Consider the following 25,203-nt stretch of genomic DNA (forward strand, 5'->3'; position numbering starts at 1 on the left):
AGCCTAAGAACTCACAAAACCCTGTCTACACAGCCTTCTTGCACCCCAGCCCCTTCCCAGGCCATTGTTTGCCCATCCGTGGAATGGAGACCCCCACAGGGGCTGTAGTCGGGATCTAGAAGCCCTCTGAGCACAGCTGGAAGGTGGCCCCAGGCCTGTCCAGTCTCACCTGGGGGCTGTGCTGGCCTGGTCCCCAGTGCACATTCTGGAAAAATGTGTAATGGGCTGAACACGTCCAGCAGCTGTGGGTCTGGAGACCTTTGGTTCAGCTGGGGACGGGCAGGGGGGCGGCAGTCTGGATTTGGTTTGGAACCCGGCACATTGGGGTGAGCCCAGCCACTGTCACCTACCAGGCGTGGACGATGGTGAGGACATTCCCCGGGAGATGCTGATCGGGATCTATGAGCGGATCCGGAAGCGGGAGCTGAAGACCAACGAGGACCACGTGTCGCAGGTGCAGAAGGTGGAGAAGCTTATCGTGGGGAAGAAGCCGGTAGGTGCTGCCCCATCCTCAGGGCGGTTGAGGGGCTAGCATGGGCGGCCCGGGCATCTGCCCCCTGACCTCATGACCCTCAGGGGATGGTACTCCATCCCCATTGATGGGGAGGCCCAGGGAGCTCGTCCCCCACCCCATGACCCCAGGGTGCCCACTGGCTCCTTTTGGAATCTTGTCCCTTCCAGGCAGGGTTGGTGAATTATCTCAGGTTTGGGGCTCTTTAAGTGGCTCCTAATATTGGGGAGTAACAACCATTTCCTCCAGGTCACATTGGAAGAGAACCTGGGGCTCTTAATAAACCTATGGGCAGTGGCTCCCTGTGACCCAGGCTTCCCCTTACAACCTGCCAGGGTGCTCAGGGTGGATGTCACCCAGAGTCTGCATCAGGACCCAGGTGTACCTTTGGAACATTAACATCTTTTTTGTTTGTTTACTGTTTCCCCACGTAGATTGGATCCCTGCACCACGGGCTGGGCTGTGTGAGTACCCTCTGCTGTCACCTTCCACTGTCCCCCACCCTGGGGGGCCAGCGAATATCCTTCATTTGATCGGCTGCAGCTCCCATCTCCCAGGCCCACAGTCCTGGCTGCCTAAGTTAATTTCCAGAGCAATAAGAAATTTGGTTTTCACAATTTTCCCTGCCTGGGATCTCTGGCGACCCCAGGATGCAGCCACGTGGGGATGACTGTACCCAAAGCAGGTGGTCTCTTCCCCTCTTACCTGGGCCTGGTTGAACTCAGAGACCCGAGTGTGATCCCCATGTCCCAAGAAGCTCAGTCTGGAAAGATGTCCCTGGGGTGGTTTGAGGCCCCCTCCTCACCCAGCCCACGCTCTGCCTCCCTGGTCCTTCTGCACTGCCAGGACCTTGGGGGAGGTGTTCCCACTGCCCGTCATATGGCCAGCTCTTCAGGTGTCTGCCTTACCTTTCTCTGGGCAGCCAGGTTCCCTACAGAGGGACCAAGATCCCCGACGCCCCCGTGACCTTCCCTCATCCACCACCCCTCTAGCCCCATGTCCCTCCTTAACACTCTTGCTGCAGATGACATTGACCCCTGAGCGCTAGGCTGGGCCTGCATCCCCTCCCCCCCCCACCTGCGGGTCACTGAGCTTGGGCATCTGACCCCCAAGTGGTGCACAAATGTGGACCCTGTGTGCCTACAGAGGGCGGAGGCCCTGACCAGGCTCTCCTAGGCATCGTGAGGGCCAAGGTCCTTTAGGAGGGAGGGCTGGGTGTGGGGAGACCTGGGTTCTGTGTATAAAGCCCAGTTCCTCATCTGAAGGCAGTCTCCGGGGAGCAGGAGACGAGGTGAGGAGCCTGGGCACCAGGGCTCATAGCTGATGGCCACCCCTCCCACACAGGTGCTCTCGCTGCCACACCGGCGCCTGGTCTGCTACTGCCGGCTCTTCGAGGTCCCAGACCCAAACAAGCCTCAGAAGCTCGGGCTGCACCAGCGAGAAATCTTCCTGTTCAATGATCTCCTGGTGGTACGTGGTCCCGGGTGTGGGGTAGAGAGGTGCTCAGGCGGACTTGGCTATGTGTGCATGTGGGAAGTTCTCTCAGGCAGAAGCTGCCCCAAACTGCTGCTCTGAGAAGGGCTTCGTTGGCTTGTGTCGGAACCCAAGGGGCCCCAGAGGCTTGGACAGTGTGGCTCTGCCTCAGATAGCTTCCACCCAAAGAGGGGAGGTGGGCCTGGGCAGCTCCAGGCTTCCTCCCCCTTGGCCTCTGGTCAATCTCTTCCCGAGACCCTGAGCACAGGTCTCATTGCTCCCTGACCCGACCCTGAGCCAGTCACTGGGCCAGCTGGCTGTGATGCTGTCTCGCTGGTTGGTCTGGGTCTCAGCCCCAGCACAGGGGACTGAATGTGACAGATTCTTCCCCCAAAGGGAAGTTGAGAAACTCTTGCCCCAAAACAGGTAGCATGGACATGAGTCCATGGGGATAAAGGTGTTCCTGCAGGGAGCAGGGCGGCCTGCCCTTTGGAGCTCTTGCCTTCCGCGTACTGTGGGCTTTCCTGACTGAGGCGCCTGTCCCCTGTCTCTACCTGATTGAGGACCAGTTGCTTTTGTCAGGTTCCTGAAGTTGGAGTCCAGACATGTGTGTTCAAGTCCTTTAAGAATCCCTGATCTTGGACTTCCTGTTGTGGCTCAGTAGGTTGAGAACCCAGCATAATGCCCATGAGGACACAGGTTCAATCCCTGGCCTTGCTCAGTGGGTTAAGGATCCGGCATTGCCACAAGCCATGGTGTAGGTCACAAGTGTGGTTCGGATCTGTGTTGCTGTGGCTGTGGTATAGGCCGGCAGCTATAGCTCTGATTTGAGTCCTAGCCTGGGAACTTCCTTATGTCTCAGGTATGGCCCTCAAAAGAAAAAAAAAAAAAAAAGAAAAAAAAAAAGAGTCTCTGACCTTGGAGTTACCATTGTGGCTCAGCAAGTTAAGAACCCAACATAGTGTCCATGAGGATACAGGTTCAGTCTCTGGCCCCACTCCATGGATTAAGGATCCAGCATTGCTGTGAGCTGCAGTGTAGGTTGCAAATGCTGGCATTGCTGTGACTGTGGTGTAGACCAGCAGCTGCAGCCTGGTTTGACCCCCTAGCCTGATAAGTACCATATGCCACAGGTATGGCCTGAAAAAGAAGGGAAAAAAAAGTCCCTGATCTTGAGCAAGTTACTCAGACCTCTAGCCTCAGGGTCCTCCTCTCAAATTCATCCCATCGAGGTTTCACTGTGCCCTCAAGGCTGTGCATGGAGAGGACAGTTGTGACTGTCCCTCCCTGTATCAGCTCTTCCCTGGCCCCAGGTCCTCCTGAACCATGAACTGCAGGAGGGTTGTCACCCGGCCAACACAGATAGTGCCGGGTCACTTAGAATCCTGAGAGCTCAGGGCTGCTCCCAGGCAGCCCAGGTCTGTGGCTCAAGCCTCTGTCTGGCTGCCCCCAGGTCACCAAGATCTTCCAGAAGAAGAAGAACTCGGTGACGTACAGCTTCCGACAGTCCTTCTCCCTGTATGGCATGCAGGTCCTGCTCTTCGAGAACCAGTGTAAGTGTGTCCCTGGGCCTGTCACATGTGGCCTGCTCCGCAGCGCAGGAGGTGGCCTCTCACGGTTCCTCCAGCACATAGAGAAGAAGCACTGCTCTCCCTTCCTTGTCCTTCCTCCTGGTTCCTACCAGAGGTGGTAGGCAGGCATTGACCAGGGAGAGTTGAGTGTCATATGTGGGGCTGTCTGGGTTTTCTTACAGATGATGAGATGTTTTAATTGAGGGTAGTGTGAATTTATCTAATTAAAGTATTGATAGGAAAGCACCAAGTAAATGGCAAAGGCGATATGCAAATATGGAGCAACCAGCAGGTCACGGTCATGCCTGAGGGACTGTAGAGGTCAAGAGCAGAGCCCTGGGTCCCCCACTCTGGCCTTGGCAGCCATGCAGCCCAGCTCCTTGACCTCTCAGGGCCCCATCCCCTTGGTCCACAAGGAGGTGGTAGCGGTGCCTTGCTCAGGATGCCGTGAGCCCGTGCACATAAGGGCTAGGACAGCCCTTGGTCCGGAGGTGTTCAGGGAGGCCTTTGGTATGCTTGGGCCACGGGCTGGGGCCCCTGGAAGGGGCTGGTTCCCCCAACGACACCCGGCAACAGCTCCCTTTGATTTTGCCCCTTCTCACCCCACACCCTTCCCTCTTCCCCTCCCTCTCCCAACCCCCTCCCCATTGGAGGTCCTTGAGCTACAGGCTGAGCCACTCCTCCTGGAGGGAGTGGGGGGTCCTGCTGCCCCATAGGTTCTGGAGGGGCCTGAGGCCATCAGGTCCACATCCCGCCCCATCCGCCTTCCTTCTGCAGGTTGAAAAGTGCCAGGGACCCGAGGCTGGGCCACACAGCCTACCCTTTCTCTTCTCTGCATTAAATGGGACTGGCACCCACATCCCCTCCTTTATCGGTGCCCATGAGGAGCCCAGGATACAGAACCCACCATCACCCCCACCCCACCCTGTCCACCCACCCTGACCCACAAGGCCTGCCTTGCCTTGGTTTCCGTAGGTGGCACCAGTGCCACTTGCACTGTGCCAGCCAGCAGGCCCTCCTGGAAGGGGTGGTGTTGGCAGTGATCCCCCAGCAGCAGCCTGACCAGGCCCAATCCTCAGGCAGAGGCTACGCCAGGATCCATTTCACACTCCCAGGGCTTGGCCCTCGGCACCAGATGCCTGTGCTGGCAAGAGCCATCTCTGACCTTGCCATGGTACGTGCCTCAAACTGACAGTCCATGGGTCCCAGCTTAGTCATATTATATTGGGTTTGAAGTTTGTTTGTTTGTTTTCATTTGTTGAGTCAATATTTAACTCTTCACATAAGAGTTAGATATTCTTGGCTTCTCTCATGAGGTGAGGTTTGGGATCGCCGGTCTGCACTTCGGCATGGCAGACAGTGTGGGCTGCACGCCCTCCCCCATCTCCCTGGCCGCCGCCGAATTTAGGAAACCTGCTCAGGCCTCAAGGTGCTGGCATTCCCAGCCCCTACGCAAGTCTGAGCCATGGTAGGTGGGGTTATGGGTCAGGAACCTTCCCACACTCTATGGTGATGTTTGATTCCCACTGGGGAGAGGCTTCCATACCATGAGGCCCCAGAGACCCCAAGAGCTCAGAAGAGGTGCCAGACAGATCTGAGCAGATGAGTCTGGGTGTCAGCGCCCACAGTGTTCCCTGGGGCTGCGGGTCTGGAGGCGGTCGTGAGAGAACGGAATAGTCCTCGATGACTGATAAGACTGTCCCCCAGCGGGAACACCGCCTCCATCTCGGCTCCTAGCCAGTCTCAAGCATCAGGCAGAGCAACCAAGGACCCAGAAGTAGAGGGTCCAGGTGCCATAGCTTTCCTGAGGGGCAGAATTGGGGGCCCTGGCTTTGCCTCCAATCAGCCATATCTGCCCCCAACTTACACATGGAGCAACATGGACCCAGGTGAGAGCTGCAGGTTGTCCAGTGGCCCCCCTGACCTGCACCGTGGCCCCCTTCCTTTCTGGAGAGAGATGTCCACTGGGAGCCTGGTGGCAGAGCCCCTGCTCAGGCCCATCGTCTCCCTTGCAGATTACCCCAACGGCATCCGGCTCACGTCTGCCGTCCCAGGAGCAGACATCAAAGTGCTAATAAACTTCAATGCTCCCAATCCTCAAGACCGGAAGAAATTCACTGACGACCTGCGGGAGTCCATTGCAGAGGTGCAAGAGATGGAGAAGCACAGGATAGAGAGTGAGTCACAGTGCAGGGGGCAGGGGTGGGATGGGGTTGGGGGCAGTGCCCACATCCTTTGGGGCCTGCTGGATTCGGTGTTGCCCCTCCTTACTCCCTGACGGGGATCAAGACAGAGGCCAGTGGTGCAGTGAGTCTCTGAGCCCAGAGATGAGATGCCCCCAGCCTCTTCTGGCCTCTCCACGGCCATGTGACCGGGCAGCCCACCCACCCAGGCCACAGCAGGGAGGAGGGCTGGGCAGAGACCTTGGGGTGAGACCCAGGCCCATCCTTCCTGGGAACTACATTGCATGCCCCAGTTCCCTGGACACCCTGTGGTGCAAGAGTCCCCAAGTTGGGGAGCTGACCCCTTTGCACTGCTGCATGGTTGGTGTTTGTCTTCCTCGCCCGACCACTACCAGGGTCAGGGCCGGAGCCATCCAAGCTGATTCTGCCCCTACTTCTCCAGCTCTCAGCCTCATTCCTGGAGGCGTGAGTGTCCCCACCTCCAGCCTCCATCCACAGCCAGACTGGGTCAGCCCTACAGACCTCAGGCACTCTAGTCTCTCCAGCCTCCTTTCTGGGGTCTCCTTCCAGCTCCCTTGGTCTAAGGTGTCTGTCACGTCTGCTCTTTCCCTGGTGACTCAGCCCAGTGGAGCCCCGTGGTCCCCTGCACTGCCCTCCCCACGCAGTCCTCCACGGGCTGTGCCGCCCTCGCCAAGGCCCTCTTCACGCTGCTCTCTGCAGGCTGCCCTCCCTAGGCTGCCCTCCATGGCCTGTGCCACCCTCACCAGGGCCCCTGTCCTCTGTTGCAGCGGAGCTGGAGAAGCAGAAGGGCGTTGTGCGGCCCAGCATATCCCAGTGCTCCAGCCTCAAAAAGGAGCCGGGCAGCGGGACGCTGAGCCGGGCCTGCCTGGACGACAGCTATGCCAGCGGTGAGGGCCTCAAGCGCAGCGCGCTCAGCAGCTCCCTGCGGGACCTCTCAGAAGCGGGTAAGAGCTGGGCCCGGCACTGCCTGCCTACCCAGTGCTCACAGGATTCGGCCTGCTGCCCACCGGGAGGGGCTTGGGCAGAGGCCCCTTGGGTGACCATCCCCAAACCACATCAGCATCTGACCACGCAGAGAGGGCACCCCCAAAGGCAAAAGGAAACAGACCCAATGATCAAGGCAGGACAGCCGGGAAGGCCCCCTACTCCCCCTTGCTCATTTATTTACATATTAACCTTTTTATTCATTTTCTGAAAACTGCTCTCACATGGAGCGAGTCAGGCCCCATTGATGAATGTGTCCCGTGCTGCCCCATCCCTGTGTTTTATGCTGATGAATGAAATGGAGTGAAGCCCTTGAAGCTTGTCTAAGGCCCCCCTATCCCACTGTCCATGCTCTTGCTCCCCCCGCAGAGGAACCCCTTCCTAGGAGTCCAGGGTCGGCAGCCACACTGGGCTTGGGGACGTCAGGGGACAGCCTTGGTGGAAATGTGATTTTCGTCGCTGTTTCTTTGTTTCTGTGTGTGTTTAATTTGCTGCCAGCCTCTTACCCCGCAAGCCAACAGCACCCCACAAGTCACCCATGTCTCCTGAGTGGGGGTGCACAGCACGTCAGGGATGGGGAGCTTCTGCTGGCAGCACGGCCAGACCTCGGCAGGGTTGGGGTAGCGCTGCTCCAGTCTGCTTTGCCTGCTGGCATTGTCAGAGGAGCTGTGGGGTGAAGGGTGCACCCCAGCAGCCCCTCATCACCCCCGGATGTGACTAGCCAGGCAGCTTCCCCCTGGAGGAGCCTCGGGGGCCTTGGTGGAGTGGAGGCATGGCAGTGGGCACATTGCAGTGCTCCCCCACCCCCCAACCCAGGCCCTGGATGTCCCCATCCCAGGAGGCTGACATCGCTGTGCTTTGCTGGGGAGACCCTCTCAGGCTGAGAGCAGCCTCCTCATCTCCAAGGGGCCAGTGGCCCCTCCCCTCCTAGGTGCTTGCCCTACCCCGCCACAGGCATTGCCGCAGACCAGCACTGGGTCCCACAGAGTCCACTCACTACTCTGTTCCACTTCTGCCCCCACCTCCCACCCCAGCAGCGCTGTCTCACTCAGCCTATTCATTCCCAGAAGATTTTTTTCCTTTTTTTTTTTTTTTTTTTTTTTTGAGTTGAACTTTTTCCTTTGCTTCTGCCGTGTCTTTTTTTTTTTTTTTTTTTTTTCTTCCCATGGTGAGAATCCAAACCGCATCGCCAGCATGAGCGTCCACCAGGGCTTCTCAACCCCGGCTCTGCTGATATCTTGTACCCGATAATTCCTGGCTGCGGGGGCCGCTCTGAGCAGGATGCTCAGCCTTGTCCCTGGCCTCTACCATAGACGCCAGCAGTACCCCCATCATGACAATCAGTCATGTCCCCCCAAATTGCTGGTGCCTCTGTGGGTGCAGAATCACCCCCTGGTTGGCAGAATCACCCGTGGTTGAGAACCACTGGTTTTCTCCATGGCTCATTACCCAGCTAAACATAACTGGACCGCTCAGGACCTCTGCAGGCTGAGGCCTGGGGCCCGTGTTTGAGTTTGTGCAGTGGGCCAGGCTCTGGCCTCACTAGGCCCTGTCCGGCCCCTTCAGGCGGCAGTGGGTCTCAGCACAGCCAGCCACAGCCACACCAGCACCCATGGTCAGAATCTCAACCGTCCACTCTCTGCTTAGAGGCCAGAGGGAGCCACATGGCCAGGGGCACGGCCATAAGAGGGTGGAGCCCCAAGGTTAGGCTGATTTCCGTTTATTGTCTCCATTGCCATTTTTATTCGGGGGTTGACTCCAGGGAGCAAGCCCTCTTGGGGTCCCAAGTCACAGTGAAGAGGATTCCCAGGAAAGAGCCCCTGCACTCAAGGGTAGGAGGCAAGAGAAGGTGAGCGTTTGAGTCCTGGCAACCGCCAAGGCCCCACTCTGGAGCAGGCCCCCAAGGCCTCGGAGGAAGATGCCAGTGCTGGCACTGGGCACTTTGGACTTCGTCAGGGTGGCGCTCTCCAGAGGCAGCATCTCTCCCACCTGCCACATCCTGGCCCTGATGAGCTTGTCAACAAGAGGCAGCCTCTCCCCTCGGGAAAGTAGCGCCCAGACCTGCTCCTGAAGGAGAAAATATTATCCAGGAACTGACACAGTGGGAAGTAGCTGCAGCCCAGCACGAGCCTGGAGCGCTGTCTACAGTCATGGTTGGAAAGCCCTGGAGGAACCAATAGCAGACTTTGCTCCACGCAGAAAGCACACAGTCTTCCTTCAGCTGAGCCCCTGATCATTTCAGTGGCACCAGAACTCCCCCAGCCTAAGATCTAGGACCTACAAGGACAGATGTGACTGGGCCTCAGCCCCTGCCCAAGATCAGTTAAATCACTGCGGCCACTGCACAGGCCCCCCGAAGTTTCCCAGCCCCTCCCCAGCCAAGCTGCCCAACACCAGTCCCCATGTGGAGGGGCCGTCTCCCAGGATCCACCTCATCGCCATCACCCAGGACAGAGCCAGACACCCGCTGCATCCTGTGCCTGTCTGTGGAGAGCTGGGCAGTGTCCAAAGCAGCACCTGCCACCCCACAATGGATGCTGCATCTGTAACAGCTGGTGGCCAGGGGCACCCCAGCAGAGCCCAACCAAGCGCCATGCAGACACTGAGTCCAGGGCCGCGTGATGAGACCTGCTCCCTCCGCTTGCCACTCTGGCTGTTAGGCCCTGGCCCAGCTGTACCTGTGGGCCTGGAGTTCCCAGCTGCAGGTGGGATGAGTACTCCCCGCAAGGAGAGCCGATATGTACAGATGCTGGGCGTGGGGCCCAGCCCAGTGTGCAACCTGTGTCCCTGAGCAGTACACCTGCCCAGCCCTCATCATCACTCAGGGTCACGACCTTTGGGCAACCCTGCCTGCCTCCTGTCCCAGTGCTGAGAATCCAGGAGGGCTGTGAAGAGCCACCTGGGAGCCCCTGTCCTATGCATGGCTGGTAGGGCCTGTGCTGGCTGAGGCTGGACTCCCTGAGGCTTTTGCAGGATCCAGAGACAGGGTGGGCACCTGGAAACGGCTCAGGTGAGGGCGGCTGGTACATGAGCCACTGTTCTGGCACTTCTACCTCCTTCAGTAGATGGTGTGCGTGTGTGCCCATGCCCGCACGTGGGTCTGTAGTGGCCAGGCGTCTCCAGGTGTACCTGGGACTGGAGAGTGGACAGCGCCTGTAGGGACACCCTATACCTCATGCTGACCTGAACCTGGAAAGATGGATTCTTAGAAACTCAGAATCACTCAGGGACATTCGAGTTAAAGCTCACCTGAGCCTTTGCCCGTATTGGGCAGGAGGGAGGCAGGGCTCCTTAACTCCAGTTTGTCAGCCTCTGGAGCCCCCACCCCCAGCTCGGGCCTGGCCCTGTCCTGTTGGGAGAAGGAGGCCAGCTGGAGGGCATTGCTGGCCAGACAGGATGGGCTGTCTTTCCTCTGGTCCTTGTCCCTGGTCCTCAAAGGAGTCCTCCCAGCTTTAGAGGGGCTAGCGGGCTGGTTTAGAACCCCAAAGGCAGCAGGGGTCTGAGCACAGCCACCCTGGCGAAGCAGGGGCCATGACTCTTTCCCAGATGTGGAAATTGAGGCAGAGTTCACGGAGTGCCCAGTGGCGTCACCCCTTCAGCTGCAGAGCCTCCTTGAGACTAGACACAAATTCTGCTCTGTGTCCCTGGGCCACTTTGTTGGGACAGAAGGTAGGAAGGCCAGATCAGCTCCTCTTGTGACAGATGAGGAAGAAAGATGAGGAAAGGAAAGGTCGTCTTCTGCTGGGCACAAGGGCCCATGCCCACGGGGTTCTCCATGGTCCTCAGCAACCTCATCCGCAGTGCAACCCAGTCCTGAGTGGGCTTGGAGGCCATCTCACACGGGCCAGGGTCCATCCTGGATTTTGGAGCAACCTCCCAGCAGAGCTCAGGTTGGGGGTCAGCAGGCGAGGAAGAATGCGCCAGGTCCCCACCCCTGGGGCCTGCTGTTGAGTGCCCAGACCCAAGGCCCTGTCCCAGGCAACCTTGGGTGCTGCCATGAGGCCCAAAGCATCCATAGACATACCCTCTCCACCCAGTGTAGGCCACAGGGTGGCACAATGCACCCCTTCCATCTCCCAGGCTCTGGGGCCTGGCTTGGATCCAGATGAGAAGGTGGTATGACGTGGACAAGATTTCCAGCCTCGGGTGGACAACCAGATCCGGCATGGGCCTGTGAGAATTGAGCCAATCGGGACATTGCATCACCTCCTGGGCATGGATGGAGGGACACCTGTCCTGCATTCCTGGGCTTGGCCAAGGCTGCACAGGTGGAAGCTGGAAGAACATCACACAGGCCCCCTCCCTGCCCCCAGAGAGCTGGCTAGAGCCCAGACCCCTGGGCCTGGGCACTATCATTCCCAACAGCCTCGCTGTCTTGCAAAAATCCACAGAGAAGTCCTCCAAGGGCCTGCAGAGGCTGGGGTGGGCCCTGGGCATCCAGAACCAAGAGCATGACTCCGCCACCTTGGACACAGCCAACACATATTGAGCATCCACCATGTGCCACATGCTGGCAACAGGGGCATCGGCAATGAGAGCTCAAGACTGGGGAACGTGCAGGGCATTCCACGTGCCCACAGAGGGGACATAGGACTCCAGGCCCTGGGCTGGGAGGAAATCCCAGCAGTCTCTGCCCCTGCTCCAGCCCCTGGCCAGACACTGCACAAACCAAACACTGGGCCTTAGAGGTGTGGGCACCTCTGCTCTAGCACAAAAGAGGGCGGGGAGCTTGGCCTCCCAGCCGCCAGCCCCCCTGCAGAAGGGAGGGAGGTGTGTGTGCGTGTATGTACCTACATACATCTGTGAAATCCACCGAGTGTCAGGGCTGCAGGGCCACGCGGTGTCTCCTCAGCTGTGGGAGGAGCTGCCCTCACTGACCGTCCTGCAGCTGAGGCCCCCCTGGAGCATGGGGTCAGCCAGGTCTATGCCCACCCCCAAGCTGCCCAGAGGCTCCTCCCCACAGACTCCTGGTCCAGGAGAGGGGGCTAAAGTTGGGCTGATTGAAAGAGCCTTTTTTTTTTTTTTTTTTTCCGGCTTTTTTTTTTTTTTTTTTTTTTTTTTTTTTTTTTTTTTTTTTGGCTTTTTAAGAACCCCTTGTCTTTCTTTCTAACTCGTCACTGCCCTGCCACCGGCTTCCCCGGGCTGCGGCCATGACCGTGCCTGAGCCAGGTGGCAGCGCCCGGCCTCGTGTCGCGTCTAACCTGTGGTATTGCATGTTCTGGGCAGGGAAGCGAGGGCGTCGCAGCAGTGCGGGATCGCTAGAGAGCAATGTGGAAGTAAGTAGGAAGCCCCGTCCAGCTGGCTGTCGTGTGTCGCCTTCTGTCCCTGATTTATACCTGTTGTCTTTTATTTATTTATTTATTTATTTATTGCTCTTCCTTCCCCTTCTGCACAGAGGCGCAGCCCCGCCCCGCCTGCCTCGCCCCCGTGCATGCCAGCCCCCTTAGAGTCGCCTGTGCCCTCAGTGCTTGTTTGGGCTGGAACTGGGGGAGGGGGGGTCCTGGATGTTGTGTTTTAGTCTCCGCTTAACCCCGTCCCCTGGTCCCAAGCATGGTTAACATCCTGGCTTCCCAGCAATCCCCCGGCCCACCCACGGCGCTGCTCCTGGGCGGGAGGTGGTACCCTCCACCCTCTGGACTTACACGCTCTGCCATCCCATCGCTTCCTTCCTGGAGTTTCGATTGCTGTGTGTCTGCAGTCAGGGCACCACGGACTTGCTCAGCTAGCTTGGGGGAGGAGGAGAGCCGTGAGAAAGAGAACTCAGTGTGGATTTCATGAGATTTCATTCATTCTCCAGCCATCTCTCTCTTCCTGTTCACATCTTAACCTTGGCTTGCAGATCTGTTCATTTCCTTCTTTTCCGTGTTTGGTTTGCAGTAGGTAGCTGCAGTGAAAGGCCCAGGCAGTGGCCCCCCAACCCAGGACAAGGAGTCCCAAGCCCCTCCTGTCCCTCTCGCCACCTCCCCAGAAACCTCGGGCCCCTCCCAGGCAGAGCACACGCTATCGGACCCACTGAGAGGACCCAAGAGAGCTGAGAGCTCCTTCCCCCACTCACGCCCGCCCAACCCCCAGCACACACTGCTCACACATGCTCCCAAACCCACAGTTCACATCTGAGAGCTCAGGCCGCCTCCAGGGCAGGTGCTCGTCAGGCCAAGAGCAGCGGTCAACCTTGAACTGCTGCTGCTGCTGACCACAGAGGGGGTCACCCCCACGTTGCTCCCTGGAGGGCCCCCTCTCAGGGCCCCTAGCCAACCTGCGTGGTAGTGTGAGGAGGTGGTGGCTGAGTCCAGCCTCACCTGTGGCCGCTGCGGCCAGCGAGGTGAACTCAGGCTTAGCAGTCAGTGGGTGCACTTTTTTTCCATTTTTAAAGAATCATTCTGACATAAGTGCTTTAAGCTCTTTTAATTTTGGTTTCTATGAATTTCCTTTTTAGGGGTCCATCATTAGCAGTCCTCACATGCGCCGGAGAGCTGCATCAACACTGGAGTGTCCATCTCGCCCACACCAGGCCCTGCCCAACTCCTCCTCCCTCCTGGGCTCCTTATTTGGGAGTAAGAGAGGGAAGCCCCCTCCCCAGGCCCACCTGCCCTCAGCCCCTTCCCAGCCATCCCCCCACCCACCAGGCCTGGCCCACCCGCAGCACCCCGCGGCCAGCCACCCCCAGGGGCCCACGGAGAGTGCCCTACAGGCCCCGGTGCATGGGCACCATGGCCAGTACTGCCACATGCAGCAGAACCCGCCCCCCTACCACCACCACCACCACTACCATCCCCCCCAGCACATCCCGCACGCACACCAGTACCATCACGGCCCCCATGGCGGGCACCCCCCCTACGGGGTCCACGCGCACAGCCACCCACCGCTGCCCTCGGCCCACGCCGGCCACATGGGCCACGCAGCGCACCACCATGGGCAGCCCCCTGCCCCGCCGCCCCCCACCAGCAGCAAGGTCAAACCCAGCGGCATCAGCACAATCGTGTAGACAGCCTGGGCGGGGGTCTAGGACCCCCCGGAACAAGTGCACACCACACAGAGGCGCGCCCGGGCTTGGCAGACCCAGGGCACTTTGTGTCTCCACCTCTCCCCTCTGTTCCCCTGCCCAGATGGAAACCCTGAGCCCTGAGGGCCTGTGTCTTAGGGAACAAAGCTCCTGGTCTGATTTAGCCGTGGGGCCCTGGCCTCCGTCCACCTCAGCCCGAGACGTGGGCCTCGGCCACCATCTGCCTTGAGTCGGTGCCGCCGGCCAAGGAGACGTTGAGCTGCCCCCCGACTCCACGCAGCCCCAGCTCTCTGCCCCTTCGTTGTACACGCATATGAGATCCCAGCCTAGGAAGAGAAGAAGCGACACACAAAGCCAGAGACAGAACCAAACAAAAAACCCCAAACTTGCTGCATTATTGCTCTTTTATTGACAATGGGCAAAAATTAAGTAGACCTGATATGGTTGATGAAAATACGTAAGTAAACTTTATATAATATAAATATATAAATATATAAATATATATATATATATACTGTATAGGTAGTGTCTGTGTGTGAAAGGCAAATGTGTCAGTCCACAAAATTAGCAATATAGACTTTACAAGGAGCTCCACTTACCTGATAGGAGGACAGTACCTTAGGCAAATGCGTGAGAGAGTAAACCAAAAACTTAAATGCTACGGACAAACTCAGATACTTCCATATTTTCATAAACAGAAGAAAAGTTTCCCCCCTAGGACTGGCCGAAATCTTTACGCAATCATTACTAACTGTGCCAAGTAACATAGCATCTAACTGTTTTAAAAGTCCGATATTGCTTTGTATAAATCCTTATTTTATTAACAGAATACTATCATAAGTAATCAGTATTATAACTGCTCTGTTATTTCAGGTAAGCAAATAGATAAAATGCAGTAAACTCTACAGTAGCAACTCGGGGCAACTGGTTAGGAACTGGTTGTCTGAGACTATCGGTGACACAGATTCTTAGACACTTTAATGGCTGCAATAACTGTGAATTTCCATGATCCATATTTCCTTTATGTGCATTTGCGTTAACGCACACTCATTCAGAGTCCTCTGAGTGGGACCCCCATCCACAGCAGAAGTGTTCATCTCCAACATGAAAATGACCAGCTCATCCTCGTCTCCCCAGCTCCATAGCTTCCTCATCCCGTTTCCAAGTGCAGCCGCTCCGGAACCTGAAGGCTGATGTTAGCGTTTAGCGCCCAGGGCGGTGTGTGTGCTTCCCGCTTTGTTTTCTGAGTGGTAGCCGTGATCATCGTGATTCCATGTGGCCATGTGCTAGCACGACCCCGTGTCCTGACCGCGACCCCGCCAACGAGGGCCCGGCCGCCAAAGCGGCCCTGGGTGTCACGTGACTGTGCTCTTGTCGCTTCCGTGTTGTGGTGACACCCTGCGCTCCCCCTGGGCCGGCGCCCCATGCGCCTGGTTCTCTGCCCGAGTCACCCATGGGCCGTACTTTGTAGTTTCAGCCTTTCGAGCCTCGGCAGCCGCCGGTGCGGTGCTCCTAAGCCGGGACCCAGGACGGCCCGCGGCGCCTGCCGGCGGGAGCCCTTTCAAAAAGGGCGAAGCTGGCGCGGGACCCTGCAGCGGCGGGACGGCAGCGGGGAGCCCACCCCACCCCCTTGTCTGTCATCACGGTCACCAAACCAGCAAATCTGCAACCGAGCACTTTGTTCGTCTCCACAGAGAACGAATACAGCAATGTAGAGCTTAGCCTTTGTTTCCTTTCTTGAAAGAAGTGTGACTTCATCCTGCCCGCCTTTACCTTCCCCTCCGTGCCCGGTCCCTCTCGGGTGTCCGCTCAGGGAGAGGGAAATCCCAAGCACAGCGTGTCCGGCTGGGTCCAGGCAGGGCTGGCCGGGGGGGAGGCTCCGCCGTTCCCCTGACCCCGAACCCCTCGGTTTCCCGTCAGAGCCGGGCTCCCCAAGGCGTTCTCTGTCTTGTGGTTTAAAGGGTGTTCTGACAAGGAAGAGTCGAATTGTACTGCATGTCCTCCGCCGCCAGGCGCGTGAGGCCACTCTGTGTATTGTGTATTTGCAAACTATCAGTGTTACTGTTGACAAATAGTTGAAGTAAAGTGGTAACATATTAAATATGTCGGCTTTTCTTCACTCTCTCTCTGTACCAATCGTAGGATCTAACTGTAAACCCCAGGTTGTTCCAGAAAAGATGCAGGCAGGTGTTTGGCACTAGGGCGCCTTTTATTCAGAGTGGTCACTGATGAGAGAGGATAGAACCAAGGGTGGGGAGGTGTGCTCCACAGGCTGCTCAGGATGCCCTCCTCCAAACTGTCACTGGCCTGTCCTGCGGCCCCACTGGGTCCGCAGGGCTGGGTCTGTAAAGGGGGCAGTTTCTCCCCATGTTTCCAACTCTCTGCTCTGTTGGGTTCCAGTCGGTTGGGCTTCATCATTCCATGCGTTTCGTTTACAAACTTACCGTGGGACAGGTGTTTCCAGAAGGTACGCTGTTCCACGGAGGAGGCTGGAGCCAGGCAGCCCCAGTCTCACTTGGGACACAAACGCTTCTCACAGGCTGACAGGCTGGTGCACCCGTGCAGCTTTCATGGGACTGTTCTTTCTGGATCCCAGCCCGTCCCAGGATCACAGCAGTAGGCACCTGTGCCCACCCCTGCCCTGCCCCCAGCACAGGAGGCAGGAAGCTGAGCACCAGCAGGCTGTGTGTCATCCTTCCTCACTGTCAGGACACAGGTGGGCACATGGGGCGTTCCACCCAGGTCACAAATGATGTCAGCAGGAGACCCTTAGAGGAAGCAGCTGGTCGCATCACAAAAATCTTTTCTGGGACAATTAAATCATGTATTTGTATTTTTTTTAAGTTTACGAATGGATTGTACAACAATGTAAAAATAAAGTTCATCCTAATACAATGTGCATGTCTTGCTTAAAAACGTCTTCAAAATCATCCAGTGTAGAGCGATTTTTCCATCTGGCACTGCATGCAGCAGAGGCCTCTGGGTTCTCTTTAAGATGAACTGAAAAGTCATCAGATATGTAAACATGACCTTCAATGTTGTCTCAGCACCTTACGAGGCTGTGTCTCTACAGGTAAGCATGCATCTTACAATCTCATTGTGCAGTATCATCACCCTTCTTGCCTGGAAAACAAGTCATTTTATAAGTATTTTAAATTCAACAGCAGTAATCCAGGAAGCAGACTGCAGAATGAATGGGTGTGAGGTGTGGGTGGTGAACGGCACAGCAATTCAGAGCCACGTGACATGTGCCCCACACGCGTGTGGGTGTGACCTTCCTGGGGTCCCGCTGAGATCACCTGCAGGACGTCTCCTCTGGGGTGCTGTCCTCTTGTCCTCACCTTTGAGTTGTTTTACACAGTTAGAACCAGGGCTTGACTGCAGGCTCTTCAGATTTCAGGGGACACCTTGCTCACAGGAAGCCCAGCTCCTGCGATGTTTCTCTGGGGAGGAGAGGAGGGCTTTTATTAATATGCATTCTGTGTGCGAGTAGTAACAGACGCTATTGATGTAAAACCATAGCTGTGATCGTGTGGAGATATCAAATAAATCCTTTAAAACTCTTGAGTTCTTCCTTTTTCTGAGAAGTCCAGCAGTTTCCCTCTTGGCCAGGCACAGAGAGACTCCAGCTGACAAGTGTGCCTGTTCCTCGTCAGCCCCCGCCTGCCGTGGGCTCTAGCTTTCCGGGAACACGTTGATTTGAGGATACGACTTAGGATAAAGGTACATACTGCCACATAGGCACAGGGAGAAGGTTTCAAAGATACTTATAATTTCTAGCAACTTTGAGCCAGTGTTTGTTCTTTCCTTGAGTCAGAGAGGAGGTGGATCCTATGAAGGGTTGAGGTGGACTGGGCCTGACTTGTGGGGTGGAAGCACCCAATGGCCCAGTCCCCAGATGCCTCAAGAGGTTATTTCCTGAGATCACAGCTGCCCACTTTTTCAGGTAGTGCTTAACCTGATGTGGAAGCCAGGTTATTGTGGAAGGTGATGGTCCTGGAAGCAGAAATTCTGTGGGAATGTGACGAGCATGTCCTGTTTATCTTCTTGAACCAAATTCAGTTCCAGAGGATACTCCTTCAAGTTTCAGTATGTAGCATAACATAAAGTAAAACTGGGTAAATCTAATTTGCAGGAAACAAGAGGTTAATGTCAGGGGCCAAAGTCAGCCGTGGTGCACCCTTCACAGAGAGGTGTATTCCTGTCAGAGGATTTTCTTTGGTGTCTGCGGCTGGGAGCCATCCTCCCATATGCGCAGGGCTCTGAGGAGTGACACTGCTTCCCAGAACTCCCTGAAATACTTACATCTGGTTCAGCGGTGGACGCCGTCACCTACAGGGCTGCCCGCCACCTGCTACTCGCTGTGACTGAGATGCTAAGCCGGTGCTTCCGTGTGACCATTCCCTGGGTTTTATGTTTGTCTCCTCCACCAGACTGTGAGCTTCTGGAGAAGGGGGGCAAAGGATGTGTCTGATCCCCTTCTCTGTCCAGTGACCAGCTCAGGACTGGTCTTGTCAAGAGGCATCTGAAAATGAATTGATGGTTGGGGGGGGGGGGTCTCAGCGAAACCACTGGCTGAGCTCAGCATGAGTCAGTTGTCACTGTCATCAGAAGTTGATGGACAGTTGTTTGCTCAGCCCTGTTCTTGCACTGAGAAGTCTAGCTGGGGACACAGGTGACACAGTGCAACTTCTCCGGAAGCAGTTCCCGCTCACTGACCATGTTTGTTAGCCCACATTCTACTTGACCTCTCAGCAGCTTTCCACACTGTTCTCACGACCCTTCTGGAAACATGTGGCCTCTTTGACCCCACACTCCCCTCTTCCTCAACTGCCTCCTTTGCAGGCTGATAGCTCCCATGGGGCCGAGAGGTCTCCGTCTCAGGATGACAGAAAGCCCTTTCCTCCTTTCTACTTCTCAGCAGTGCCTCGCAAGCCCACAGCTGCAACTTCCTACTGCAATCCCCAAATTTGAATCCGAAGCCCAGACCTCCGCTCCAAACCCCCACGTGCCTTGGATCTTTCAGTTGTACTTCAAACCCTTTCTCCACACCAAGTCCGTGATTGCACATTCACACATGCACACACACACACGCATACACACATGCACGGGGCTGGGGCCCCCGTGTTGGTGAATGGGCATCCTTGTGAGTGGTGCAAAACAGAGTTTAGGGATTGTTCTGGACACCTGCCCTTTCCCTGACTCTCTAAGGCCATTTGATGGCCAAGCCCTTCTGATTTTCACCTGCCCTGTGTTCATGCATCTACCTGTTTCTCTTCACACCTCTCACCCACCATCAGGCCATGATCTGTCTGTCACCCGGAGTAGAGCTTGGTACCTGGACTCCCAGCCTCCTCCATGGGTCCATCAGCCCCATTCTGCACTGGCACCACATGTGTCTTTTTAAGGTACTGCCCACTTGAATCCATGTCAGTGGCTTCCTGATGAAGCCAAGGAGCAGAAGGCTGAGAAGGGGGGCTAAGGACCTTATGTGAAGGTGATGTTAGAAGCATAACCACTAGAACAAAAATACAAACCTTCCTAAATACAGGAACAAAACTAAGCGAAAAGGGTGAGGGAAGAGAGAGGAGAATGTAATACAGTAACCATACAACATAAAGTACCACAGAAAGCAAGCAAACATATTGGTTGCATCAGTAAGTGTAAGTGTGTTTAGATGCCCTGTTTATTCATTTATTCATTCCTTTTTTTTTTTTTTTTTTTTTTTTTGGCCATGTCCCTGGCATATGGAAGTTCCATGGCCGGGGATGGAACCTGTGCCACAGCAGTGACAGCTCCTGATCTTTAACCCACTGGGACACCAGGGAACTCTAGAATTTTTTTTAATATGATAACACTTTATATTAAAATCTGTTACAATTAAAGCAAGAATCTAGGAAAATTACATCGATAAACGTGAAAGAATTGAAAGAGATATCAAATTCAAAATTAGGAAAAGAGCAGCAAAGTAAACAAAGAAGAGACAATAATAAAAAGCAAAAAAATAATTGACTAGAAAACAAAAATAGCAAAACTTGTAAATCAAAAAGCTGGTTCTTTGAAAATAAAGTTGACAAATCTATAGCTCACTCAATTAAGATGAAAAGAAAGCACAAATACACAAAATAAGTGATAAGAGGGAAGTAACTATTGTAATGAAGGAAAAATTTTAGAACAGGGCCTAAAGCAGCTTTATGCAAATAAATTTGAAAAACCTAGGCAAAATTGATAATTAGTCAAAACTGACCCCAGGAAAGACAGAGATTTAAAACAGACAAATTCCCATAAGAGAAACAGAAAAAAATAATCAACCTTCCAGGTCCATGTGCTTTCATAAAGGAATGCTTCCAAACCTTCAAATATCAAATAATCTTCAATGCTTAAACTGTTTCAGATCACAGCAGTGGAAGGAAAACCTATAAATTCTTGTTACAAAGTGAGTATAGCAATGTTTTCTAAACTTAAATGTTACATAAGTACAAAACTGCAGACAACCAAAGCCAAATTGTGAATAACAGCAAACATCTAAGGACACATTAAATGTAAACTAATGTTCATACCATTAAACAATGTGGGGATTAATCCACCTTGAAGTTATAGTTGGCCTCTGTACCCAAAGTTCCTCCACATCCAAGGAGTCTCCCAACCTCAGACTGAGTTGTACTGAAGTATTTACTACTGAAAAATATCTGAGCATAAGTGGGCTCTCATAGTTTAAACTCATGAAGGGTCCACTTTTAGAGTCAACTGTACTTTATGATTAAGTATGGGTTTATTTCAGGAATGCAAGAATGGTTCAATAATAGGAAATCCATTAAGATAATCCATCATTTGAATTGAATTAAGAAGAAAAAATCGTGATCATCTTCATGGTTGCCAAAAGGCCTTCCACAAAATTCAGACCCATTCCTGATACCTAGGCACTTAATAGATGAATACTTCGTTAGCAAGATAGAGGTTATGGACTTCCATCCCAAAGCCAGAATTTTATTTAATGGAGAAACAGTGAACACATTCCATCCATGAAAGTCGGGAAAGAGACATGGACCACATCTGTCTTCACTTCTGTTTAGCATTGTAGTGAAAGTTTTAGCCAACATAGACAGGCATGAAAATTGCAAGAGGTAAATTATTTAAGCAGGTAATGCATATCTGGAAAATCTGAAGGAATCAATGAAAAAACTATGAACAATACGGAGTTAATATATAGGATCAACAGCTATATATATGTATTTTTTCTTTTTGTCTTTTTCCAGGGCCTCACCTGTGGCATATGGCGGTTCCCAGGCTAAGGGTCAAATAGGAGCTGTAGTAGCCGGCCTATGCCAGAGCCACAGCAAGGCAGGATCCGAGCTGCATCTGCGACCTACACCACAGCTCACCGCAACCCCGGAACCTTAACCCACTAAGCAAGGCCAGGGATCAAACCCGCAACCTCATGGTTCCTAGTCGGATTCATTAACCACTGAGCCACGACGGGAACTCCCTATGTGTATTTTATATATATACATATATATATATACACACACATATATACATACACATACATATATACATATATATACGTGTGTATATATATATATTCTGAACAAAAAAATGGGGAAAAGTCCACACTTGCAACGTCATTTTTTTAAATGCCTGGGAGTAGCCTCAAGAATAATCAAAATATAGGTAAGGAAAAGGTGACATGTTCTGCCCCTGGATTCCTCATACATGGTCGCCCAATTCGGTTTATCGGCCCCGCCCCCGCCCTGCTTTGCTGGACTCTGGGGTTGGGGCTGGTTTCTCCCTCCTCTGCCGCCTTGCGTGAGGTTTCGCTCGGTCGATAGAGGGCGCCACGGGGACACTGCCAGAGGGACGGGATCTTCTTCCAGGCCCTTGAGCTGCTGTCTTCTTTGCAATGTGTGAATCTGGCCAGGCTTTTCTGCCACCAGCCTCAGCCCACCCGCACGCCGGTGGGAAGGTCTTAGCAAAACGCTGGTTAAAACAGAGTCCCCAGGCTTCAGTGCAGAGGCTTAGGTTATATCATTATTCACTCCATCTTGGCGATCTCATCGATAATGCTTGGCTTCGGTTTACTTTCACAGGTGACTGCAGAGAGAGCCTGACACTCCCCTGAGTTGAAATGTTTGACTTTTCTTAAATGTCAGTAGCTTGCCCTCTGTGACTCCCACTTGCCTGGGGGTCCCTCCACCCCTTTCTGTTCTGGATCCTTGTTTTCGGATCACTTCTTCTTTCCTGGTTTATTCCTTTGCTTTGAGCAAGCACATCCATCCTCCAGTGTCTTCCTGAGAAAGGAGGCACACATGGGAGGTAAATTATTTGAGATTTTGTATGTCTTTTTTCTACTTCCACCTTTGATTGACTGAGTATAAATTCTAGGTTGAAAATTATTTTTCAGAGAAAAAAATTTTCAGAATGTTGATGGCCTTGGTCATCCTAGCCAAGCTCCCAGTGTTCCTAATAAGAAATATGAAGCCTTCATGATTTCTAATGTATTCCTATGACTCTCATCCCCCCATGATATCTCCTCTTGGTCCCCAGCATTCTAAGATTCAGAGTAATATTCCTTGGTTTGAGTCTGTTTTCATTCATTGCACTTACTACTTGATGGGCCCTTTTAGTGTGGAAACTTGTATCTCTCAGTCCTGGAAAATCTCCTTGAATTATGTCAGTGATGACTTTCCCTGCCCCACCCCAGTCTTTTTGGAAACACTTTTATTCATTCAGTGGAATAGTCCTCAGATTTTTCTCCTACATTTTCTGGGAGATTCTCTCCATTTACATCCAACTTTTTAATGGAAGTTTTCACTTATCTCATTTTTTGTATTAAATAGTTTTCTCTAACTATCTGTATTTTTCTTTTTTTTTTTTGGAGTATCCAGTTCTTGTTTCATGGGTACAGAATCTTCTCCTGCCTCTCTGAAGACACTGATAGGGCTTTGAATGTTATATTTTCCTTGAAGAATCTCTGTTTTCTTCCACTAGGGTTTGTTTTTTAGAGTTTGTTTTGATCTTTACCTTCCATGTTGGAGGTTCTTAGGTTTTAAAATTCTTGGTCGAATGCTTATAACTGAGAGTCAGGGGCTGAAAAGCTGGCTCAGAGCTTGGGGAGTGTCAGGAAGTGCTGTTGGTGAACCTTATTTTATTTATTTATTTATCTTTTTTTTTTTTTTTTTGGTCTTTTCTAGGGCCACTCCCTCAGCATATGGAGGTTCCCAGGCTAGGGGTCTAATCGGAGCTATAGCCACCGGCCTACACCACAGCCACAGCAATGCGGGATCCGAGCTGTGTCTGCAACCCATACCACAGCTCATGGCAATGCTGAGCAAGGCCAGGGATCAAACCCACAACCTCATGGTTCCTATTTGGATTGTTAACCACTGCGCCACAACGGGAACTCCTGGTGAACCTTATTTTAAGTGGTGATCCGGCTAGACAACTGGTTGGGGAGTCCCCAGTAACATTATCTTTAGGTCTTTATTTGCTCTGGGGTCCGATTCCCCAGAGAAAAGCCTTCCAATCTTCTGCCCTAAAGGTAGGAAATAAGTGAGTAAAAAGGGCTGAAAGACTTCAAATTTTTTTTTTTTTAATGGCCGCACTTGCAGCACATGGAAGTTCTCAGGCCAGGGACTGAACCCGTTCCTCCACAGTGACAGCAACCAGAGCCAATACAGTCGGATTCTTAACCAACTGCACCAGAGCAGGCATGTGGGGAGAGCTCAACTTTTAGTTCACATACAATTGCTGAATTTGCCCATTTTCAGCATAACCCCATGCCTTCAACTGAGCCACTGTCTAAAGACTACTTTCTCTTTTCTCTTTTTTAACCTTTCCCAAGGAATAAATTTTCAGATTGAGGCTGGGGTAGGGGAGGGGCAGTTGCCTGGCAGTGCATTCTTGGAAAAGGGACCTGATTAACTGCTTCTCAATAAACTTTTATCCAATATTCCCCATTTCAGACATCCTTTTACCCCTATCTCAAGAGGCCCTGGGTTTTCCAGTTCCTGAGCCTATTGAGAATTCCATGGTTTTGGAGTGCCCTGGTGGCACAGTGGGTTGAGGGTCCATGGCATTGTCACTGCAGTGGCTCTGGTCACTGCTGTGGCACGGGTTCAATCCTGGCCCGGAAACTTCCACATGCCACAGGTGTGGCAAAAAAAAAAAAGGAGCTGCTGTAATATAGCTATAATATATGTTTGTATGTTTACAATACACTTTTATTCCTTTGAAAAGACTTTGCATCCACAGCGGCAGCGACCAGCGACCAGCGGCTGCTTTATCTTATGAGCTCGATTCATACACTTACCTGGACTTTGTCCAAGTTGAGGAAGTACTTACTCATCCACATTTGGCGGGACCAGCCTTTATTTTAAGGAATATTTCTTAGTAAATGGCATCCCAAGTGGCCCTTTCCTCGTAACCTGGAATCCGATCCCAGATGTCTGACGCCTTTGGCTGGATGTCCTGAAAACCCACTCCTGTCAGCCTTTTGTAGGTAGCAGCTAAGATGGGAGCTATTTGTAGGGCAGTGCTGGGTACTTACAGTGTACATACTAGAATCTGGCAGCAAGAGAATATTGGATCTTTGGGGGTAAAGGAAAAAAAACTATTCAGTACAGTGTATTGCAGGGAAAATACACAATTAGGTCTTCAGATGAGTTTTACCTATTTATCTCTCCTGGAAATTACAACAGGGAAAAAATGAATTCAAGTAAATGCCAAGTTCTATTAAGTAATTAAGAGGAGTAATTTTCCTTTAAAGAGAACAGACAGAGCAATTATCAATAATTGTTGATTTAATGCCAAGTCTCCGTGGTCCTGTAACCTGAATTTACAACATCCAGGAATGATGCAGAGAGGATTTTTTCATGCACTCCATTCCCATGATCACATGTGACTGTATAGGCCAGGGCCTTCAGGGAGGCAAGCCAGGTAGAAATGATACGAGAACAAAAAAGGAGAACAGATATCAGTCTCTGCCTAGAAAATCACAATGTGGTCTGCTAGGTATTGAGCTTTAATGGCAAGCAAACTTTATTCTCTATCAGTTCAGGCTGAGTGTGCACTGAGGTATGGGGTTAGGACTTCAACAAATGGTTTTTGGGGGAGCATAGTTCGACCCATAACACCTCCTTACCTTTGTGGCTTTCAACAAGCTAGTGACTCCATGTTTCCATAATAAGTAATGTACCCAAAGGGGGACAAATACACATCGTAATAGTGGACAGCATAATCTAGTGTATGAGATAAAATTATTCTTTGAGGATACCCCTCTACAAAGATCTCTGGACAGTAAGGTATCAGCCAACTTCTCTCTCAGCAGGAAATGCACTGGTGACAACTGCAGGCTTACCTTGAGCCCTTCAGTTGGAACACTCAAGAGGATCTGACACAGGATCGGATTACCTGATTGATTGATTATGCTTATTGCGGCCAAAATGCACACCAGCTTAA

At 53.0% G+C, this 25,203-nt stretch overlaps 1 protein-coding gene across 13 annotated transcripts in view; it reads left to right on the forward strand.

The window, feature by feature from the left end:
* Positions 1–17,309, forward strand: part of IQSEC1 (IQ motif and Sec7 domain 1) — a 162,719-nt gene extending 145,410 nt beyond the window's left edge. For 9 of the 13 annotated variants that reach the window (XM_021069392.1, XM_021069395.1, XM_021069390.1 and 6 more), the window contains 8 exons: positions 354–493; positions 946–975; positions 1,856–1,981; positions 3,438–3,537; positions 5,571–5,732; positions 6,527–6,703; positions 11,970–12,019; positions 13,180–16,641. In XM_021069392.1, the coding sequence (XP_020925051.1) occupies positions 354–493; positions 946–975; positions 1,856–1,981; positions 3,438–3,537; positions 5,571–5,732; positions 6,527–6,703; positions 11,970–12,019; positions 13,180–13,728 (1,334 nt within the window). In that variant the 3' untranslated portion in view covers positions 13,729–16,641. Of the gene's footprint in view, positions 1–353; positions 494–945; positions 976–1,855; positions 1,982–3,437; positions 3,538–5,570; positions 5,733–6,526; positions 6,704–11,969; positions 12,020–13,179 lie in introns of all 13 variants that reach the window. The other 4 variants (XM_021069400.1, XM_021069396.1, XM_021069398.1 and 1 more) reach the window with 2 other exon arrangements.

The sequence above is a fragment of the Sus scrofa genome, chromosome 13, assembly GCF_000003025.6.
Source record: "Sus scrofa isolate TJ Tabasco breed Duroc chromosome 13, Sscrofa11.1, whole genome shotgun sequence".
In the NCBI taxonomy this organism is placed as follows: Eukaryota; Metazoa; Chordata; class Mammalia; order Artiodactyla; family Suidae; genus Sus; species Sus scrofa.